Raw genomic sequence first — 22,420 nt, forward strand, 5'->3', positions numbered from 1 at the left:
TCCATCCATCCATCCATCCATCCATCCCCCATCCATCCATCCATCCATCCATCCATCCATCCATCCATCCATCCATCCATCATCCATCCATCCATCATCCATCCATCCATCCATCCATCCATGCATCCATCCATCCATCCATCATCCATCCATCATCCATCCATCCATCATCCATCCATCCATCCATCCATCCATCCATCCATCCATCCATCCATCCATCCATCATCCATCCATCCATCCATCCATCCATCCATCCATCCATCATCCATCCATCCATCATCCATCCATCCATCCATCCATCCATGCATCCATCCATCCATCATCCATCCATCCATCCATCCATCCATCCATCCATCCATCCATCCCCCATCCATCCATCCATCCATCCATCCATCCATCCATCCATCCATCCATCCATCCCATCCAGCCGGGTGTTGCCTGGTGACGAGCACAGCTCTGTGCACAGCCCCTGACTCAGGAGCTGTGTTATCACAACTGGAGGGCAGAGTTTTCCAAGGGAAGGCTTCTCCAAGGACAAAGGTTTCCAAGGGCTGCTCACGAGCGTGGAGCCCAGACCATTTCCCACCCCCTCGTCTCCCGCATTCCCTCTCCCAGGCTGCAGGAGCAGCTGCAGGAGGCAGGGCAGCCAGGAGGAAGGCAGGCAGACAGCTGTCAGCCTGTGAATCAGCCCCTGCACCCTGCTCTGGAGGAGAACTTTGGGCTCCCGCTGCAGAACAAAGAGCAGCTGCTTCTGACACTTGCAGCTTTCCTCTGATGAGGGAGTGGGATTCGCAATTGCAGATCCCGTGTAGGGAAAATGAACTCAAACAATCCGTGGAAAATATTCTCTCCTGCCTTCTTTTCATTGATCAGGTCACTGTGAAAATAGAGCCACTGAGAAAATGAATCCCCTAGGAGAATAAACCCTAATTTTCTGTAAAAGGAGAGCCAAAACCCTTCCTGAGGGCAGCTGCAGGAGGGGCATTACTGGATTTAGAAAGGCTGCCAGGAGTAGAATTGTACCAAAAGGTTTGATTTTTATACACAGGATGATAGGGAGAAACATCCCAAGCTTTAGACTGATTTATTTAAAATGAACACAAAAATCCATTTTTTACAGAACCCAGGAGCTCTTATTCTTGGGCTTCCAAGGGTGTTTCAGGAGGGTATGGGATTAAATGAGAATGAGAGGGAGTGTGTGGAATCCCTTGAAGGAGAAGAGGTTTAATTGGGGATGAGAGGGGGATGTGTGGGATCTCCTGAAGGAGGGAAAGTTGAAATGAGGATGAGTGGGATGTTTGGGATCCCTTGAAGGAGAGAATGCTGAAATGAGGATGAGTGGGATGTGTGGGATCTCCTGAAGGAGAGAATGTTGAAATGAGGATGAGGGGGATGTGTGGGATCTCCTGAAGGAGAGAATGAGTGTTACAGGGCTGTGTGGGATCCCTTGAAGGAGAGAATGTTTCAATGGGGATTAGAAGGAGTGTGTGGGATCTCCTGAAGAAGGGAATGTTGAAATTAAGATGAGGGGGAGTGTGTGGGATCCCTTGAAGGAGAGAATATTTCAATGGGGATTAGAAGGAGTGTGTGGGATCTCCTGAAGGAGGGAATGAGGATTAGAGGGGGTGTGTGAGATCTCCTGAAGGAGGGAATGTTGAAATGAGGATGAGGGGGATGTGTGGGATCCCCTGAAGGAGGGAGTGTTGAAATGAGGACGAGGGGGAGTGTGTGGGATCTCCTGGAGGAGAGAATGATGAAATGAGGATGAGGGGGATGTGTGGGATCTCCTGGAGGAGGGAGTGTTGAAATGAGGACGAGGGGGAGTGTGTGGGATCCCGTGGCTGCTGTAAATGTAAGAGGACTGGAACAGTCCCGGCAGATAGGCGGGCTCCTGGTCTCATTGTGTGCGGCTTGAAGGCAGCGAGTGCTGAGGAAGGAGCAGAGCCTGGCTGGGGCAGTGTCTGTGTGTGCTGCAGCGCTGAGGGACGGGATGGGACGGGACGGGACGGGACGGGATGGTTTCTTGGCCAGGCTGGGAAGGAGCAGAGCCAGCCGTGAGTCACTGCAGCCACCACAGAGGTTGGGTAAGAAGCGCAGCAGCACAATTGGAGCAGCCCCGTGACCTCAGAGCCGAGCTCTGTATTTAAGATCTGGCTCGCAGATGTTGCAGGAGGCTGGGGCCGTGCGGAGCAGCTGCAGAGGCACAGCCAGCCCCGAGATGCTCGCACTGCTGCTCCTCTCCGCCCTGCTCTGGGACCGGGCTGCAGCCTGGGGCTTCAGGGATGGCGTGCTGCACAACTCCATCTGGCTAGGTAAGAAATCTGCCCCTCTTCACCCAGCCCATGCTGCGGGCTCGCTGCGTTTGCCCAGCAGCACAAAACTCAGCTGCGCATCGATACCAATATTTATCTGCACTGAAATTCATTGAAATCGCTTCATCTGAATAGCAACTGGCCCTTTTTACAACCTTACAATTTCACCGAACTGCGGGAAATGGTATTTATTTATTTTAGAAAGTTAATTATGGAACATATAATCTGAATGTATTTTTCTGCAGGAAAAATTATTTATTTATTTTAAAAAGTAATTATAGAACATTTCATCTGAATGTATTTCCCTGCAGGAAGAGTTATTTATTTATTTTTAAAAAGTAATTATAAAATATATAATCTGAATGTATTTTCCTGCAGGAAAAATTATTTATTTATTTTAAAAAGTAATTATAGAACATTTCATCTGAATGTATTTCCATGCAGGAAGAGTTATTTATTTATTTTTAAAAAGTAATTATAAAATATATAATCTGAATGTATTTTCCTGCAGGAAGAGTTATTTATTTATTTTTAAAAAGTAATTATAAAATATATAATCTGAATGTATTTTCCTGCAGGAAAAGTTATTTATTTATTTTTAAAAAGTAATTATAAAATATATAATCTGAATGTATTTTCCTGCAGGAAAAGTTATTTATTTATTTTAAAAGGTAATTATAGAACATATCATCTGAATGCATTTTCCTGCAGCGGGAGGTAAAGTGAAAACCGCATTCATTAAATAACAGTGGCTTTGTTTTGAGGGAAAAGGAGCCTGAAAAGAAACATTTGCCAAAGGAATGAATTACTTTCTGCATGAACATGCTTCCCATGCCTGGGGTCCTGCATGTGAAACTAAATGATGTGGAAATAACAGTGATAACATTTCCCGGCTCTCTGGAAAAGTGCAGGAACGGGGATGTTTGGGCTGGTCACGTCGTTTGGGGAAGGTTTCAAAAGGGCAAGACAAAAATGCTGTGGGAAGGTTTCTGGTACCTCCAGAGGGTCTCCAGAGCTCTGAGGGCTCTTTTATAGCTCGCTGTAATTATCCATTACAGCAGAGAGCTAACCCAGCCTAGAGCCCGCCAGAGGATGCCAAAATCAAGGCATGCAGCGAGTGCTCTGTTTTCCAGACAAATGCTTCCAAATCCCCCATCCCCACAGAGTGCTGTGGATTTCCCTGAGGATTTCCAGGAATCCCTGGAGCTGGCAGTGCTCGGGTGTCTCATGAGCCACCACCACGTGGCTCCAGCCCCTCTCAGAGGAGTCTGCAAAGCCCCAGGAGCACAAACGAGGCACAGAAAGGATCCTTTTCCATTGGGCTGCTGTTTTGGTTTGGAAAGACAGGTGCCTGCTGAGGAAGGCAGGAGCTTCCCCTGAAATGGAGAATGTAACCCACCCCTCTCCAAATTGCTATAAATTTTAAATTAAGGGGGTCTCAGGCAAAAAATATGGGAGCAGGAAATAACAATAAGTAGTTATTAGTAGTTATTGTTAGAAATAACAATATATAGTTATATAACTTATATATATGAAGTCATAAGTTCTTAAGAAATAACAAATAAGTTCTTTAATAGAGAAGAAAATAAAAGGATAAAATGAACAATGCAGTAAACTAAAAACAACACTGCCAGAGTCAGAACCCAACCTGAAACCCTGTGGGTCAGGGTGTTGGCAGCAGTCCCATTGGAATTGTGGCTCAGCCCTCCTGCAGTGCCAGGGCTGGTTCTGCTGGAGCAGGGATCCTGGAGAATCCAATGGGAATTGTGGCTCAGCCCTCCTGCAGTGTCAGGGCTGGTTCTGCTGGAGCAGGGATCCTGGAGAATCCCATTGGAATTGTGGCTCAGCCCTCCTGCAGTGTCAGGGCTGGTTCTGCTGGAGCAGGGATCCTGGAGAATCCCATTGGAATTGTGGCTCAGCCCTCCTGCAGTGCCAGGGCTGGTTCTGCTGGAGCAGGGATCCTGGAGAATCCAATGGGAATTGTGGCTCAGCCCTCCTACAGTGCCAGGGCTGGTTCTGCTGGAGCAGGGATCCTGGAGAAGGGTTCAGTCTCTTCCTCTGAAGATCCAGTGGCAGAGGCAGCTGCTGCTCCTCTGGGGAATCCAGTGCAGAAGCCGTGCTGGTGTTCCAGAATCTCCAGATTATATCCAGGTAGGAATGCTTGGCTGGTGTTCCAGAATCTCCAGATTATATCCAGGTAGGAATGCTTGGCTGGTGTTCCAGAATCTCCAGATTATATCCAGGCAGGAATGCTTGGCTCCTCCCTCTGGGCTCACATCTCCCAATGGGATGCTGTAGTTGTTATCAGCCATGCAGGGACATTCAATGGCTGTTATCAGCAGGTGTCCCCCCCAGAGGGAGGAGGATTGTGGAAGAGATAAGGAAACTGCTCTTTTAATGGCTTCTCCTTCCCCCCAAAGCTCGGGCCCTGCCTGCTGTGCCTCACAATTCCTGAGGCTGCTCAGGTGGGGAGGGCTCCAGGAAAGGGCAGCCTGGGAGCTCCAGGCTCCACCTCTGCTGGTCAGAAATTTGGGATAAAAGCCATCATTTGAGCAGTTTCATGAATTGAAGGCAAATCTTTTTAAATGCTTTAAAATGGAGCGACTGTGTGCTAATTGGAATGCATCATAAAATTCTGTTTGGCTACGCCTCTACACATTTAGCAGGAGAGTAAACAAAAATAAACCAGGGGGTAAAAAACCTGATGGCTTTTGCTAAGTAAACAAACCAAAATAGAAATGCACCATCTTGTGTAAGTGCAGCTATAACATTGCTGAAATGAACCCCAGAGTGCAGTTAATTCAGTTACCAATGGAATTCAGTGACTCTGTATATAAATGAAGACAAAATTGGCAAATTCGCAGCCATCCAGTTCATGCTTCTTTGCATTTAAAATAAAATAACTTGAATAGTAAAGGAAGTCACCCCAACCTCAGCCTCCCCGTGCCTGAGCATCAGAGGAATAAAAGCTGGGGATGCACAGTGACATCTGAGCTCTGCTTTTCTCCTCTTCTGATAAAGAGCCAAAACCAAAATTCAGGAAAATTTCCGTTTTAGCTTTTTCCTCCGCAAACCCTTAGCCTATATAAATATAATATTGATATAATATATAAACATATAATAAATATATGAAGATATAATAGGTACATTTTATTTTATACATAATTATATATACATAATTATACATTAATAGATATAATTATGTATAAATATTCATATATAAATATATAATATATAGATATATAATAAATAATAAATTTATAATAAATATATAACATTATGTATATAATAGATATATTATAAATATATAAAGATATTAAAATATTATATATATAATGTTTTGATATATGTTTTTATTATATATATATATATATAAATCTTGAATTGCTGTCACTCTGGAAATGCTCCTTTTACCTTTCACCTTTTTCCTTTTACATTTTTCCTTGTCCCAAAGCCCCTCCTGCTCCTCAGGCAGTGCTGCTGCAGCTGCTCCTTGGGGATGTGTTCCTGGTGCCACTGGAATTTTGGTGCTGCTCCTTTTTGCCACCAGCCCATTGTGAGCAGGGTTTTTTTGCCAGCTGTGGGAGGGTTGGCACAGCCTTGCCCAGATTTGCTCCTGGGCTCATCCCAGTGCCAGTTCTCAGTGCTGTGGGGTTTTCCAGGCCAGCTGCTGCCCTCTGTTCACAATTCCAATTCCTTTCCCATTCCCACTCCCTCTCAGGGGGTTTAGGTGCTGCACCAACCCTGTTTGGTGAAGTTCTCTGAGCAGCAGAGGCCCCTGCCATGAGCTACATGGCCACCCTCTGCTTAAAAGTGAAATATTCCTCTTTATTGAGCATTTACCAGGAGTCTCATGCATATTACAGGTCCTTTATTGGCCAAATTTCGTGCTGCCTGTGTTTGTGCAGCAGAGGCTGGCTGCACTTCAGCCCCTCCTGCTGCTGTGGGTGAGCTGAGGGTCACTGTCCTGGCAGGGTCCCGCTGTCCTGGCAGGATCCCGCTGTCCCTGGGCTCCAAGGAGGCGTTTGGAGAAGTGGGACCCATGGCCCCGTGGCACGTGCTTGTGCTTGCCAGAAAAATCAGCATTTCCTGCAGGTTCATCCTCAGAGCTCCATGAACAGCAATTCCTGTGCATTTTCCTGTCAGTGTGGGCATGGAAACACGTCCAGAGCCATAAATATGGAAATGAGGAGTTCACCCTGCTCTGACCCAGCTCTGTGTGGCTGATGCTGAGTTTGTCTCCCTGCACAGTGGAATTAAGGACAGAGGGGGGGAATAGTGCCAGAGCAAGATCCCATCAGTTAATGGGGATTTTCTGTCAGTGTCACTGCCTGGGACACCCAGAGCTGGGGCAGGACTCTGTGGGGTCTGTTTTCCCAAGGCTGTTTTGCCACATTGCAGACGAATAAAAGGGATGGAGGCTGCTTGCTCCTCACAGGGTGCTGCTGCTGCTGCTCTCAGCCTTGCAGACTCTGTGAAGGGCTGACCTTCCCAGAAATATGTCCATTATTTGGCTTCTTTTCTTCCAAGGTCAGGATTGAATGTGTGAGATGGGATTTCTTGTTGGGACTCAGGTGTTTGTTGGTTCTTGTCTCTGTCACAGTCTCACAAACCGAGTTCTGCAGCACTTCACTCTGACAAACTAAAAATGGAGGTTTATCTCTCCCTTTGCTAGGCCTTTTAAGGATAATTAAGAAATGATACATCAATTATTTCCAATTTAACCCAATAACTAATCACTGATGTCCTGCAATGGGGACTTTTTTATCAATTACACAAAACCACCCAAACCTGTGAAGAAGAAGGTAAAGAAGGAGCAGCCTCTTCCCTAAACCCTCCACCTTGCTCTCTATCTATTCCTGTATTCCAAACCCTTAAACTCTGAGTTTCCCTCCCTGTGATATCACACACTTCTATCCAAACTGCACACCCACAATCCCAGTTCCACCATTCCATTTTGGAAGCTTCCTCAGGGCCCCAGGTCAATGCAGTGTTCTCTTGTCAGTGCCTGGCAGCACAGAAATCCAAAATTCTCAGCAGCCAACAGCAATATTCTGGTAAACCTGCTGCCTGTCCATAGTGACATTCCAGCAATAAGTGTGGGGAGATACCTTTAGAGTGATAAGATCTGAAAATAACATTGCCAGGTGAAAAACAAAAACCAACTAAAATGGTGAGGTTTTAGTGGCAGCACTGAGAGCTCAGGGAATACAATCAGTGGTTTCCAATCCCCTTCCCATGCTCTGCAAGGATCAGTGATGGGGATTCCAGGCTTCCAGGCCAATGATTGATGTTTCTCATGCTCAGAACTAAGAACAAACTCTTGCAAAATTTAAAACTTTAAGAAGTTTAAAAATTTTTTTTTAACTTTCTGAAATTCTTCAGAACTTTTTTCCCCAGTCCTTGTCCCTCACACTGTGCTTTAAAATCACTGATGTGTTGAATTCTCTAAGAAAATCAACACAATTTTCTGTGCCTGAGACATTTCCAGGACCATTTCTTGCTGCCTTCTTGCAGATCCTTTCCCAGTCTGATAAACATGGCAAACATGGGGAAAAAATCATTCCAACTCTTTAAATGGTCATCTGAGAAATGTGGGAAATAGATTTATAGGAAACTAAATTATTTTTATAGTGTATTGTAATTAAAAAATAGTTATCTTGTAATTATAATAATGTGAATTATAACATCTGTGTTGTCTCACCCTTCTCATGAGACTGAAAACGGAATAAAAGTTTTTAAAACTCCTCTGAGTCAGAAAAGGGCATAATCCAACAAGAGAGAGTAAAAACATAATTTATACCTCGAGCAAACTATCAGCTTTTTTATCATCTGCACCTGTGAATGCCAACTTCCAGTTAAAATAAAAATATTTGCAGAGCCTGCAGGCAGGCCCAGCACTGAGCTGGCTCCTGGGGGACTCAGGGATTCCCCAGCCCTGCATTCCCAACCCAACATTCCCAACCCTGCTCACACACACTGAGCTGATTTATCTTGATTTCTCATGGGCTCAGCCATGACAGACTGCTGAGTGACTGAAAACTAATACTTCCTGTGAATAAATCAAAAGTTATGCTTCTGCTTTTTTTGCTCTGCTTGCTTTGAGCCGTGCAGATTTCCCAGTTCGCCAACCTTACCCAAATGTTTGGGTGACTTTGGCTAATGCTTCAGGTTTAGATACCAAATGTTTGTCCAACACAGCCCCAAAAAAAACAATTTCCCACCTGTTTAAATGGTGTGCCAGTGGGTCTTTGAGCAATCCCAAAAGATATTCAAAAAGCTGTAGCAGGCACATTCATGGGATCATCCCAAACCATCTTTGGATTCTGGTGGAGGCATGGGAACAGTGTGTTCCTCACCTTCCCAAGGCATCTTCTGGCCCTCAAGCACTGGAGATCCTTGGCTCCATGTACACGACCTGTTGTGTCAAATTGAATTATCCAGGCAAAGATCCATCTTTAGTTATGGGTGTTACTCCCTTTCACAGTGTACTTAAAAATCAGGCCTCATGAATGAATTCCTATGAATAAATTCTTAGTTTAAAAGGAGTTTTTGTACCAGAACATGCCACAGTCCCCCAGCTGTGGGTTGTGAGGCTCCTTCAGGAAGGTTTTTCTGTGGAGGAGCTGTTATCCCATGCCAGGGATATTCCCAGGGACGCTCTCCCTCTCCTCAGACTGCTGTCAGCAATATCATTTATTTCTCTGGGCACAAAACCCACCCTGGCAAACATCACCCTGGGTCTATTAAGGGCTCTCACCATTCCCAACCACAATTCAGTGGCTTTTAAAAAACCCTCCCCAAAACCCAGCCAAAAGCACCAACCCCAAGCGTGTCCCTAGAAAATAGATTCTTTATTTTTATGCTGCAAAATAACTACTGTAAAAATCCTGCTTTCCATCTTTTCTCAGCCTCGTTGGCTGGGCAGAGCTGCAAACAGCCATTCCTCTCAGATTCTGCTAAATATAAGTGAGACCTAAACAAAAAAACCCTCAGATGAGATATGCAGATTGCTGCTGAGACAGATTTCCATACATATGGCACCAGACAAGCTCAACATGCAAAGATTGTAAAACTTGTAGCAGCACTGGCAGTTTCTAGGTTTCCTTGGAAAGCTGTTTTGTCTCGGGATTGCCACGGCAAAGTAAAAAATAATGAAGAAATTGCTTTAATTTTCCGTGCAGCAGAAATGTCAGCCAGCGATTGTTCTGGTCCTGCCCTTTGTGACACACGCTCGGATATTTTTATTTGACATTTTCCCCCCTTTAATTCCTGCCTCTCCTCTATCCAAGTAGCTGTGATTTCACTTCTCTGGAGATTCAAAACGAAGCTCTGATTCATCTTGCAGAGGCTCTGGGAGTTCCAGCCAGAAGGATGCTGTGAGAGGGATCCAGGAGGATTCCCCTGGGTCAGACAGGACACACAGGGCTGGGGCTGCTGGCTCCAAACTGTTCCCAAACCTCTGCCCCTGGAGCAGCCCGGGGGAGCCTCCCCAGCTCTTGTTGATTTTCTGTTCTTCACAAACTCTCCCAGCACTGACTGGCTCTGGCCTAAACTTCCCCCACCCCAAATCCTGGCTCTGGGTGTCACACACACCCCTTGGGGGTCACACACATCCCTTTTTGGGCTACCTAAAAACAGAGGCCAGACAGAATTAAGGCAATAAAAAGCAGTTTATTTATTGAAGGCCTTTCAGGTATGTTTAGGGCAGACAAAGCCCCCCAGGGGCTACACTCAAAATGGACAACTGGTCACAGGTTTCACACTTTTATAAGATTGGTCCATTTATATATTGGGGGTTGATCTGTTCCGATTCCAGCTTCAGGTCATAAAGTCATTTACCCCAAGTTTGCTGCCCCCAACTCACTTCTGTCTCCATCTCTCAGGGCCTGAGGCAGTGAGGTGTCCTTGATTCCCAGGCCTGGAGAGGAATTGTTTGTCTGACAGAACGGGAGAACAGCAGCTGACACTGGACATGGAGTTCTACACTAAAGAATTGCAGGATTACAAATACATGAAAAATATAAAAGCTAAAATCCTAAGGCATCACATACATCCACCCCTCTGGGTGTCACACACATCCCTGTGGGGTCTGCAGGTCTGAGCTTTCCTGATGCTTCCTGTGTGGCACAGGTGAACGTTTCCCCTTCACCTGTGTTATAGATACAGGTGAAATTAAAATATTGGCTTTTTGCAAATACTAAAATGGATTGCATATGTATCGTGTTAAAGTGCCTTGGTTATAAAGATGTAGGTTTTATTTCTGTTGTTGATTAAGCTTAGACATAAAGTTCTCAGAAGGCTGATACACTATATTATATTATATTATATTATATCATATTATATATTATATTATATTATATTATATTATATTATATTATATTATATTATATTATATTATATTATATTATATTATATTATATTATATTATATTATATTATATTATATTGCTATACTAAAACTATACTAAAGAGAAAGGATACATCAGAAGGCTAGAAAAGAATGAATAATAAAAACGCAGACTCCTCAGAGAGTCACTCATAGCTGGCTTTGATTGGTGATTAAGTAAAAACAATGCACATGGAACCAATGAAACAATGACCAGATGGCAAACAATGGCCAAACCACATTACAAAGCAGCAAAACACAGGAGCAGCAATCAGATAATTGTTGTTTTCATTCCTCTCCGAGGCTTCTCAGCTTCCCAGGAGAAAATTCTGGGCAAAGAGATTTTTCAGGAAATATCCGAAAATATTTTTTTTTTCAGAAAATATTGAGCGCATCCAGAGGAGGGCAACAAGGCTGGTGAGGGGCTTGGAACACAAACCCTGTGAGGAAGGTTTGAAGGAGCTGGGGCTGTTTAGCCTGGAGAAGAGGAGGCTCAGGGGTGCCCTCATTGCTCTCTACAGATTCCTGAAGGGAGGCTGAGGACAGGTGGGGTCGGTCTCTCCCACCGGGCAGCACTGACAGAACCAGAGGACTCAGCCTCCAGCCACGGCAGGGAAGGGATAGGTTGGATTGTAGGAAAGGCATTTTGTGCTGTTCTTGTGAGCCAGCAAAGGCCTCCTGAAGATAAAGGGAAGCCCCATATCTCTCCTGAGGAAGACACCAAGGCTGTCACCATGGAGAGGTGATGAAGGAGAGAAAGATAAAAGATACGGACTCCAGCTGGCTCACAGAATGATGTGGCTCCTTGGTCACCCACTGAGAACTTGGTTTCTTTCTTGTGACCAACGAGCAGTGAATGTGTCTGTTAAGTAAATGTGGATATCTTGAAAAGCTATAAAAGCAACGTGTTGCTCTAACAAATCCCTCTTATGCACCCTTCTGATGGAGCCTTGGTACCTTGTGCTGTGTCACGCTCTATAGTGACGTGGATATTAAGAAGAAATTTTTCACTGAAAGAATAATAAAGTACTGTGATAAGACCCAGATCTTCAGATTGGCCTTGTCCCCGAGCGCTGCAGGATGTTCAGGATAGCTCAGTCCCTGTGGGAGACAGAGTGCCCAATACCCCTCAGCTCTCAGCCGTGGCCACCCTTGGCAAGCTGTGATTCCAGCTCTTTAGTGATTCCAGCTCTCTCAGGATTCCAGCTCTTTAGTGATTCCAGCTCTTTAGTGATTCCAGCTCTTTAGTGATTCCAGCTCTTTGGTGATTCTCAGCTCTTTAGTGATTCCAGCTCTCTCAGGATTCCCAGCTCTCTCAGGATTCCCAGCTCTCTCAGGATTCCAGCTCTTTAGTGATTCTCAGCTCTTTAGTGATTCCCAGCTCTTTAGTGATTCTCAGCTCTCTCAGGATTCCAGCTCTTTAGTGATTCCCAGCTCTTTAGTGATTCTCACCTCTCTCAGGATTCCCAGCTCTCTCAGGATTCCAGCTCTTTAGTGATTCTCACCTCTCTCAGGATTCCAGCTCTTTAGTGATTCCAGCTCTTTAGTGGTTCTCACCTCTCTCAGGATTCCAGCTCTTTAGTGATTCTCAGCTCTTTAGTGATTCCAGCTCTCTCAGGGTTCCAGCTCTTTAGTGATTCCAGCTCTTTAGTGATTCTCAGCTCTCTCAGGATTCCAGCTCTTTAGTGATTCCAGCTCTCTCAGGATTCCAGCTCTTTAGTGATTCCAGCTCTTTAGTGGTTCCCAGCTCTTTAGTGATTCCCAGCTCTTTAGTGATTCCCAGCTCTTTAGTGATTCCCAGCTCTTTAGTGATTCCCAGCTCTTTAGGGATTCCAGCTCTTTAGTGATTCCAGCTCTTTAGTGATTCCCAGCTCTTTAGTGATTCCCAGCTCTCTCAGGGTTCCAGCTCTTTAGTGATTCCCAGCTCTTTAGTGATTCTCAGCTCTCTCAGTGATTCCAGCTCTTTAGTGATTCTCAGCTCTCTCAGGATTCCAGCTCTTTAGTGATTCTCATCTCTTTAGTGATTCCCAGCTCTCTCAGGATTCCAGCTCTCTCAGGATTCCAGCTCTTTAGTGATTCTCAGCTCTCTCAGGATTCCAGCTCTTTGCTGGCTCGCTGGGGCGCCTTTGGCTGGGGCAGAAGCAGACGGGAGAGAGGAGAAGGAGGGGTCCTGGCGTGCCACAGCCATGGTTTATTGAGGGATCTCTGAAGGGTTCCATGACAGCTCTTCTCTTGCCAAATGGGCTAAACCAGCCCCTTTTATAGGGTATAGGGGGATCCAAACTTGTCCAATAGTGAGGGTCAGGGAAAAGGTGACCTATGGGGTTACAGAGATAAGCTATGGGGCGAGACAGAAGACAGGAGCTTATTTTGCTGTCTCATCATCACTCAGTAGTTCCTGCTGTTGAGTTTCAATCCTCCATGGAGCTCTGGCCAGCTCCATGGAGCCTGCTACAGCACTGGAATGCTCTTCCCAGGGAGGTGGTAGAATCACCACCTCTGGATGTGTTTTATAAAGGACTGGACATGGCACTTGGCGCTATAGTTGAGGTGTTGGGGCACGGGTTGGACTTGATCCTAGAGGTCTCTTCCAACCTCATGATTCTGTGATTCTGTGATTGTGTGTGATTGTGTGATTGTGTGATGGTGAGGCACAGGTGCTGGCTGACCTGTGTCCCTGTCCCTGTCCCTGCAGAGCGGGCGGCCGGCGTGTACCACCGCGAGGCGCGCTCCGGCAAGTACCGGCTGACCTTCGCCGAGGCCAGGGCCGTGTGCGAGTACGAGGGAGGACACCTGGCCACGCTGCAGCAGCTGGAGGCAGCTCGGAAAATAGGTCTGGGGAAACACAGGGGCTGAGGGGGCTGGGTGGGTGTTGTCGTTTCTGTCCCGAGCTCTGGGGCTCGTTGGAAACTCCACGGGGTTTTGATAAGGAGCAGGAGGAGTGCCAGGGTGTCCCCACCCTCCCAGCCAGGAATTCCCAATTCCCAGTGTCCCATCCATCCCTGCCCTCTGGCACTGGGAGCCATTCCCTGGCTCCTGTCCCTCCATCCCTTGTCCCCAGTCCCTCTGCAGCTCTCCTGGAGCCCCTTCAGGCCCTGCCAGGGGCTCTGAGCCCTCCCTGGAGCCTTCCCTTCTCCAGGGGAGCATTCCCAGCTCTCCCAGCCTGGCTCCAGCGCTGGGAGCATCTCCCTGACCTCCTCTGGACTTGCTCCAACCACTTTTATTTCCATCAAGATATTTTGTCTACAAGGGAATGAGTTCTGTGCTTGGAGTGAAAAGTGGAGCAGAGTGAGATCTCCCCTGCATTTCCAGCTGATTCCTAAGAAGTTCTTCATTCATTCAGAGCACTGGGAAAACAATGGAAAATATCCTCCGCTCCACTCCAGACATTTTTTCACTCTGCTGTTGAGTCAGAAGCTGGCTCCCAGCAGCAGCACATGTGAAAAGGGTACTTTTGTTTCTTCTGAGGAGCTCTGAGCCCTAAGATGCCACAAATATGTTCCAGTTCCTCTCCATGAAAACATTGGATGGGTCTCTACAACATTGCATTCTTTGGCTGTTGGTGTTGAGTTCTCAGCCACAAAATGCATTAAGGGGATCTTTTTGTTTGGCAAGAAATCCCTGAGGCATTTCAGGTATTTCAATTTAAATTGAAAGTGTTTTAAGCAAATGCTTGGGGATTTTAGCTGTCTGTAGTATTATATTTATTTTTAGAACTTAATGCTGAGAACCCTTGAGATGGGATTGAGTAAATTTGTCTGACTTCAAAAGGGAAAGAGAGAACACCCTTGGAAAACCCATCCAATGGCTAATTTGATTACAAGTGCTGGTAGAGCACTTAAACCCGACTGTGCAGTCCATCTGCATTCGATTTGGGGCTTCAGATGAAGAACCAGTAATCACATTGTGGAGAACACAATTCAATTTTACCCTCTGCATTTCAAATTATCCTCTCAACGTCCTGTTCCCCCCTGTAGCTCAGTTTCTATCAGGCCAATCACACCCAGGCCATTGAGTCAGACTTGGTGCAATAAGAGCAGCCCAGGACTGAGCATTTTCTGCCTCCTTTGCTGCAGGTTTCCACGTGTGTGCTGCTGGCTGGATGGCCAAGGGCAGAGTTGGCTATCCCATAGTAAAAGCTGGAGCCAACTGCGGCTTTGGCAAGACTGGGATTGTTGATTATGGAATTCGCCTCAACAGGAGCGAGAGGTGGGACGCCTACTGCTACAACCCCAACGGTGAGGAGCAACCACAGGGCTGTCCTGCTGTCCTCTTCTGTCCTCTTTTCTCCCCCTTTGTCCTCTTTTGCATCTAGCCCACAATTTCTCTGAATAGTCTGAGGGCTTTCTGCCCATAATCTGAGGTATTCTGCCTGCAACAGGGTAAATTTAAGGTTAAACCTTCTTTTTTTTTTGGTCTGAGATGGAACAGCTCTGAAAATGAATGCCCTGCCTGGGACTGGCATTCTTAGGAGGATTGTCCTAGGGGGGAATTGGGAGGAATTCCTAGGGAGGAATTGTTCCCTGGGAGGGTGGGAGGGCCTGGCACAGGGTGCCCCTGGATCCCTGGCAGTGCCCCAGGACAGGTGGGATGGGGCTTGGAGCAGCCTGGAACAGTGGGAAATGTCCCTGCCATGGCAGGGGTGGATGGGATGAGTTTTAATGTCCCTTTCCATCCAAACCATCCTGTAACTCTGTGATTCTCTGAGTGGAACTCCCACCAGCAGCGCTCTGTGTGTAATTGGAGGAGGAGAAGCGGATCTCCAGAGCAGATCGGAGTTCCAACAGGACTGACAAGAAGCCCAGCAGAGACATCTCCCCATCTCCTGCACGCTGCTCTGCAGGTGACTGCAGCACCCACGTGGGCACTTGGTGTCCCTTCAGCCAGCAGGGGACAGGCAGAGGTGGCACCAGGCAGGGCAGCAAAGCTCAGCCTGGCCCCGCTGCTGCTCCCTGGCCTGGCAGAGCCAGGCTCAGGCTGGGCCATGACGTCTGCACAGCTGTGCACATTTTGTTTGTGCTCCCAGGGCTGGGGCTTGTTTATGTTCATCAAATAGCTCTGTGGGGTGGGGGCCCTGCCAGATGTTCCACACAGAGCTGCAGGGACACTCCTGCCCTCGGAATTTCGGCGTGGGACCATTCCTTTGTCTGCTCTGGGCCGCAGGGAATTGCTGTCCAGTTTGGTCAGAGCTCCAAAGGAAACCAGAGCTGCCAAAAGTGCAGAGCCACGAGCCTGCAGCACTACAGGGATTGGTGTCCAGGGGCTGTGGAGCCTGGCTGGGCTGTCAGGAAGGCAGGACATGAGCAGCTGGGGGGACAGGGGCAAAGCCCTGGCAGAACTGAGCCTGTGCTCTGCTCCAGGAGGCCAAAGACGGCAGGAGGAACTTGTGGAACTGTTGAGGTGTTTGAAGTGTTCATCCCACCCAGCAGTGATCATGAAATGATGGAATGGGCTGGCTTGAAAGGGACTTTAAAGCCCATCCAGTGCCACCCCTGCCATGGCAGCGACACCTTCCACTGTTCCAGGCTGCTCCAGCCTGGCCTTGGAACCTTCCAGGGATCCAGGGGCAGCCCCAGCTGCTCTGGGAATCCCAGCCCAGCCAGGAATTCCCAATTCCCAGTGTCCCATCCATCCCTGCCCTCTGGCACTGGGAGCCATTCCCTGGCTCCTGTCCCTCCAGCCCTTGTCCCCAGTCCCTCTCCAGCTCTCCTGGAGCCCCTTCAGGCCCTGCCAGGGGCTCTGAGCTCTGCCTGGAGCCTTCCCTTCTCCAGGGGAACATTCCCAGCTCTCCCAGCCTGGCTCCAGAGGGGCTCCAGCCCTGCAGCAGCTCCTGGCTCCTCTGAACTCTCTCCAGCAGCTCCAGGTCTTTCTTGTGTTGCAGCCCCTGAGCTCTCTAGGTGCTGGGGTGGCGATGAGCTGGGAAGTTCTGGGCTTGTGGACAATCTACAAACTCAGGGGGTTAATGGGGTTAATCCATCTTATTGCTCCTAGTTCCTGTGCCCTGAATCCCCTGACACAGCACCTCCCTCTCCCCAGCTCTAAACTGGGATAAATCCTAAATTCAGGCAGGAATTCCCAGTTTGGTCAGCCCCACTGGCAGGGAGCTGGCAAAGTCCAAATGGCCACTGGATCAAAGCAGGAGTGGTTTTATCCCAAAGGGGATGTGGAGCAGCAGGAACAGCAGGAGTACAACAGCAGGTCTGTGATCACGAGCTGGTTTTTGTTTGAGACACGCTTGCAAGGGGTTTTTGAAGAAGAGAGGATGAATGTGAGTGTCAGTGTGACTTACAAGTACAGCTGTAAAGCTGGAGAGAGCCAGAAATCCCAAATGCATCTCACATAAAACACAGCTCTGGCCCCAAACCCACTGAAGGCAATGAAAGCTTTTCCTGTGAATTCAGTGAGGTTTGGATCACGCCACTTTCTTCCAAAATATCTCCTTCCAAAATCTGGGTGTCTAGGTTTGAAAAGCCAGGTGTCTGCTAAGGAAGGCAGGAGCCTCCCCTGAAATGGAAAATGTAAACCCCCTCCCTCTGAATTATTATAATTTTGAAATTAAGGGGGGGTCTCAGGCAAAGTTATGGGAATAGGACTAACAGTTCTTTACTAGGAAAAATTAAAAATACAAATACAATAGTACAAAAAAGAAAACAAAACATTGACAGAGTCAGAGCAGTCCCTGTCCCCCTGTGTGTCAGGGGGTGGCACAGCCCCATCCCATGGGGGCTCAGCCCTCCTGCAATGCCAGCTGTGGCTCTGCTGGAGCAGGGATCCTGCACAAGGGGGGAGTTTTCCTCTGCAGCTCCAGGGCTGGTGGAGATGGGCCTGGGCTCCCTCTGGCAATGCAGGGCAGCAGAAGCTGCTCCTCTGGGAATGCAGGGCAGCAGAAGCTGCTCCTCTGGGAATGCAGGGCAGCACAAAGCTGCTCCTCTGGCCATGCAGGGCAGCAGGAAGCTGCTCCTCTGGGAATGCAGGGCAGCACAAAGCTGCTCCTCTGGCCATGCAGGGCAGCAGGAAGCTGCTCCTCTGGCAATGCAGGAGAGCACAAAGCTGCTCCTCTGGGAATGCAGGAGAGCACAAAGCTGCTCCTCTGGGAATGCAGGGCAGCAGGAAGCTGCTCCTCTGGGAATGCAGGGCAGCAGAAGCTGCTCCTCTGGCAATGCAGGGCAGCAGAAAGCTGCTCCTCTGGGAATGCAGGGCAGCAGAAGCTGCTCCTCTGGGAATGCAGGGCAGCAGGAAGCTGCTCCTCTGGGAATGCAGGGCAGCAGAAGCTGCTCCTCTTGGAATGCAGTGGGCAGAGGCTGCTGTGTTGTCCCAAACCTCAGATTGTACCCAGGTAGGAATGCTTGGCTCCTCCCCTGGGCAGAGCATCTCCCCATGGGATGATGGAATTTTATCAGCCATGCAGGGACACTCACTGGCCATGAACAGAAGATAATTAATAATTAATGGCCCATGAACAGAAGAGATCTCCTGAGGGAGGATTGGCTGTGGGAGAGATAAAGAAAACTGCCCAATGAACAGAGGATAACTGCCCCACCTCTGAGAGATGGGGATAGGATACACCAAGTCAATAATTACATCAAAATAGCTCATTATATTCATTGGACAAAGCAATAGCTTATTGTGTTTGATTGGTACAAAACAATTAAAGTCAATAATTAATTGGCAGGAGTTTTCAACAAATTTTTAAGGCACGAGTGCTGCTCACTAAGGCTGCAAATATCCCTTATGTGTCTATTTTATCAGTTTCCATGCGAACAGCCTTGCTTTCTTCCTTGCTGTGGATGAATTCCTATTTTATCAATTTCTTCTGCTGCAACTCAGTTGTTTGGCCTGCAGAGCAGCTGCTAAGCCTGTCCACAAGAATCTTTGTCACTCTGGATGTCCCTGTGTGATTCCCTTGGAAATCTCCAGCTCCAAGTGTCTGAAGATTCAAACCACAGCCAGAATTAAAACTCCAACTCTCCCTGCTTTTACCTCCCCCTTAGGAAAAGAGTGCGGTGGAGTCTTCACGGATTCCAAGCACGTTTTCAAGTCTCCAGGCTACCCGAACGAGTACGAGAACGATCAAGTGTGCTACTGGCACATCCGGGTCAGGTACGGGCAGAGGATCCACCTGCAGTTCCTGGAGTTTGATGTGGAGGATGACACGGCCTGCCTGGCTGACTTCCTGGAGGTCTACGACAGCTATGATGATGTCAATGGATTTGTGGGCAGGTAAAGCACATTTGATATGCAAATTCATGGTAAATTGGTCCCACCTTCAGAAAAATGCTGTTGATTAATTATAAATTGTAACATTTTTGAGATACATGTAAAATAAATAATGCATAATATGTAATTTATAATATATAATGCATAAGATATAATGCATTATATATTGTCTATTACATATAGTATAAAGTATACAGTATATGGTATACTATAGTATATATGCCAAATATTATATAGTATATTATAATATATACTATATTATAATATATAGTATATTATAAAATATAATAATATAGTATATATTATATATACTATATACTATGCATACTATATATTACAATATACAATAATTATTAATACTATATTAAGATCATTATATTGTTATTAATATATTATTATTAATAATATATGATATAATAATGATGTAATAATAAAATAATATATATTATAATACACTATTGTAATATATACTATATTATATATGGTATAATATATATACTGTATATATAGTATATATTATAATATATACTAGATATTATAATATGCAATAATTAATAATACTATATTAATGGTATATTATTATTACTATATTATTATTAATTATTCAATATATTATACTATACTATAAAATTATCTATACTATATATTATACTATAAAATTATCCATACTATATATTATAATATATATTATATGGCATATATACTATAGTATACTATATGCTATATATACTATAGTATATTACATACTATATATGATACATATTATATATACTATAGTATATTATATACTATGTACTATAGCATGTTACATACTATATACTATATAAATATTATATATACTATAGTGTACACAATATACAATATATACTACAGTATATGACATACTTTAATCATCAGCATTTCCTATTTTTCCAGGTTTTGTGGAGATGAGTTGCCAGATGACATCATTAGCACAGGTAAATTATTTGCACTCTTTGTGAGAACTGAAAAAACTTAAAACCAAAATATATGTGACAAAAAATTAAATGCCCAAGATATATCTGGAAAAAAACCCTGAAATTAATTAAATTTTTTAAAATGGTAAAAAATTAAAATAAATTAATTAAATAAAGAAAATGAATACTGCCCTAAAATATTTCTGAAAAAACCCAAAATAGATGTGAAAACAATTAAAAAACCCCCAAAATGCATGTGAGACCCCCCCATTTTTCTGCCCCCCAGCCCATAAAATTTGATTTTTCCTGTGCAGGGAACGTGATGACGCTGAAGTTCCTGACGGACGCCTCGGTGACCGCAGGGGGGTTCCAGATCCGCTACTCCACCCTGGACACGCCTGCCCCAGCCAAAAATGCCTCAGCCCAGGGCAAAAGCACCTTCGTGGCTGGAAAATTTGGGATTATGTGAGCAGAACTCCAGGCACAGAAAGGGGCTCTAGACTGAACACTATTCAGATTTTTTTTCTGACATTTTTTTCATCTCTTTCTGACATTTTTTCATTTCTATTTCTGAGTTTTTCTCTTTGGCTTCTCTGTGTTTTGGTAATAAACTACACTTAGGGAATAAATTATAAGATATACTTACTTGGATAATAGAGAATTATTTTTAGAATACAAGTACTGTAAAAGTCGGAAGAATTCCTTGCTATCAAAGACTTAAAATTTATTTTTTTTCTATATAAACTGCTCCTTCTCCTCATTTCTTGCACCACTTGAACAAATTTTTTGTGTGTCTGTCCTGATTATTTTTAAACTTAACAGACTCTTCTCTCCTTATTTCCCTTGATTTCCACATATTTATTTTTTAGCCTGTTGCTTTTTTTCCTGTTCTTTACACATTATTGTTTTTTTAATTAACTGGTCTTCTTGAACTGGAAGGGCCTTCAGTGTAAGGTTATTTTTAAGACAAAAATTCATCTTGTGGATGGCCTGGCAGCCACCAGGTGAAGATTGGGAAGCAGCACAGAGAGCACAGGATCAGCTGGATCCACACTTCAATTTTCCTGTCAGATCCATGGGTTCTGGCAGGGTTTCCTCATCCAGAGAACGAAGTCCTTTCAGAAAAATTAAAGGAATTACTTGGTAAAGAGAATAAAAGTGGTGAGAGGAAGCAGCAGGAGGAACTTCTCACCAAGCACGTTCAGAAGACACCATCGAGGTTCTGGACCTTGTTTACACGGGTTGGAGACTGCTCTAGTTGAAATTGCTGAATTTAAATCCTTTAAGACTGTTCTAGTTTAAATTACTGAATTTAAAATCCTTTAAGACTGTTCTAGGTGAAATTACTGAATTTAAAATCCTTTAAGACTGTTCTAGGTGAAATTGATGAATTTAAATCATTTAAGACTGTTCTAGTTGAAATGGCTGAATTTAAATCCTTTAAAACAGTTCTATGAATTTAAATCCTTTTAGACTGTTCTAGTTGAAATTGCTGAATTTAAAATCCTTTAAGACTGTTCTATGAATTTGAAATCCTTTAAGACTGTTCTAGTTGAAATTGCTGAATTTAAAATCCTTTAAGACTGTTCTAGGTGAAATTACTGAATTTAAAATCCTTTAAGACTGTTCTAGGTGAAATTGCTGAATTTAAATCCTTTAAAACCGTTCTATGAATTTAAATCCTTTTAGACTGTTCTAGTTGAAATTGTTGAATTTAAAATCCTTTAAGACTGTTCTATGAATTTAAAATATTTTCAGACTGTTCTAGTTTAAATTGCTGAATTTAAAATCCTTTAAGATTTTGGGTTGAAATTGCTGGATTTAAAATCCTTTTCAGTCTGTTCTAGTTGAAATTGCTGAATTTAAATCCTTTGAGACTTTGAGTTGAAATTGCTGAATTTAAAATCCTTTTCAGTCTGTTCTAGTTGAAATTGCTGAATTTAAAATCCTTTCAGACTGTTGAAATTGCTGATTTTAAATCCTTCTCCAAATGTTTTTACCTGAAGCAGCATTAAAGCTACCTCTGGTCTAATCCCACCAAGCTTGCAGTGAGTTATTTTTGTTTCTTGCAAATGCAATTAATTGTATTAATTTAAAGGAGTAAATAAGTTTTGTTTCTGAGTGTTTTGTTGAGTCCAGCTCTGCTCAAATCTAATGCCCACTAAGAATTTTCCTGTGAATTCCATTTTGTTTGCAGCATTTGTATTCCTGAATTCACCACTGGTTTTCTGTTGGAATCTGAAACGCAGGGAACTCTCAGATCTTTGGGCCTGGAAGCCAAAGTTCAGAATTAAACCCAGGGTTTGATCTGAGACCTTGGAAAAGGCTCCCAAACTCAGGTGCTAGAAGTGAGAATGTGGATTTAAAGCAGAGACATATTAAGTTAAGTAGAAGAAAGTTTAGAGTTTTAGAGTTTAAGATATAGAGAAAATAAAAGCAGCTCCAGAGGTGAACAAGGAGTTTAGGATGCAGCACTGTGGGTTTGTGTGCCATAACACGATGGCTAAGAAAGCTCACACACGAGTCCATAAGATGAAATATTTAAAGATTGGGTCAAAAGCATAAATA

At 44.8% G+C, this 22,420-nt stretch overlaps 1 protein-coding gene across 1 annotated transcript; it reads left to right on the forward strand.

Annotated features, from left to right (window-relative positions):
- The first annotated feature begins 2,215 nt into the window (after positions 1–2,215).
- Positions 2,216–20,497, forward strand: TNFAIP6 (TNF alpha induced protein 6). The gene is made up of 6 exons (XM_036386861.2): positions 2,216–2,312; positions 13,396–13,533; positions 14,777–14,938; positions 18,692–18,920; positions 19,833–19,873; positions 20,167–20,497. The coding sequence occupies exons 1-6, from the start codon at positions 2,219–2,221 to the stop codon at positions 20,319–20,321; spliced, it is 819 nt and encodes a 272-aa protein (XP_036242754.1). The 5' UTR covers positions 2,216–2,218; the 3' UTR covers positions 20,322–20,497.
- The last annotated feature ends 1,923 nt before the right edge of the window (positions 20,498–22,420 follow it).

This window comes from Molothrus ater, chromosome 7 (genome assembly GCF_012460135.2).
Source record: "Molothrus ater isolate BHLD 08-10-18 breed brown headed cowbird chromosome 7, BPBGC_Mater_1.1, whole genome shotgun sequence".
In the NCBI taxonomy this organism is placed as follows: Eukaryota; Metazoa; Chordata; class Aves; order Passeriformes; family Icteridae; genus Molothrus; species Molothrus ater.

What these genes read in the sequence shown, in the direction of transcription:
- TNFAIP6 (XM_036386861.2), top strand. Translation starts at nt 2,219, where the DNA reads ATGCTCGCACTGCTGCTCCTCTCCGCCCTGCTCTGGGACCGGGCTGCA. An exon ending in GCACAACTCCATCTGGCTAG is followed by an intron (nt 2,313 to 13,395) that starts GTAAGAAATCTG and finishes CTGTCCCTGCAG; the next exon opens with AGCGGGCGGCCGGCGTGTAC. An exon ending in GTCAATGGATTTGTGGGCAG is followed by an intron (nt 18,921 to 19,832) that starts GTAAAGCACATT and finishes CTATTTTTCCAG; the next exon opens with GTTTTGTGGAGATGAGTTGC.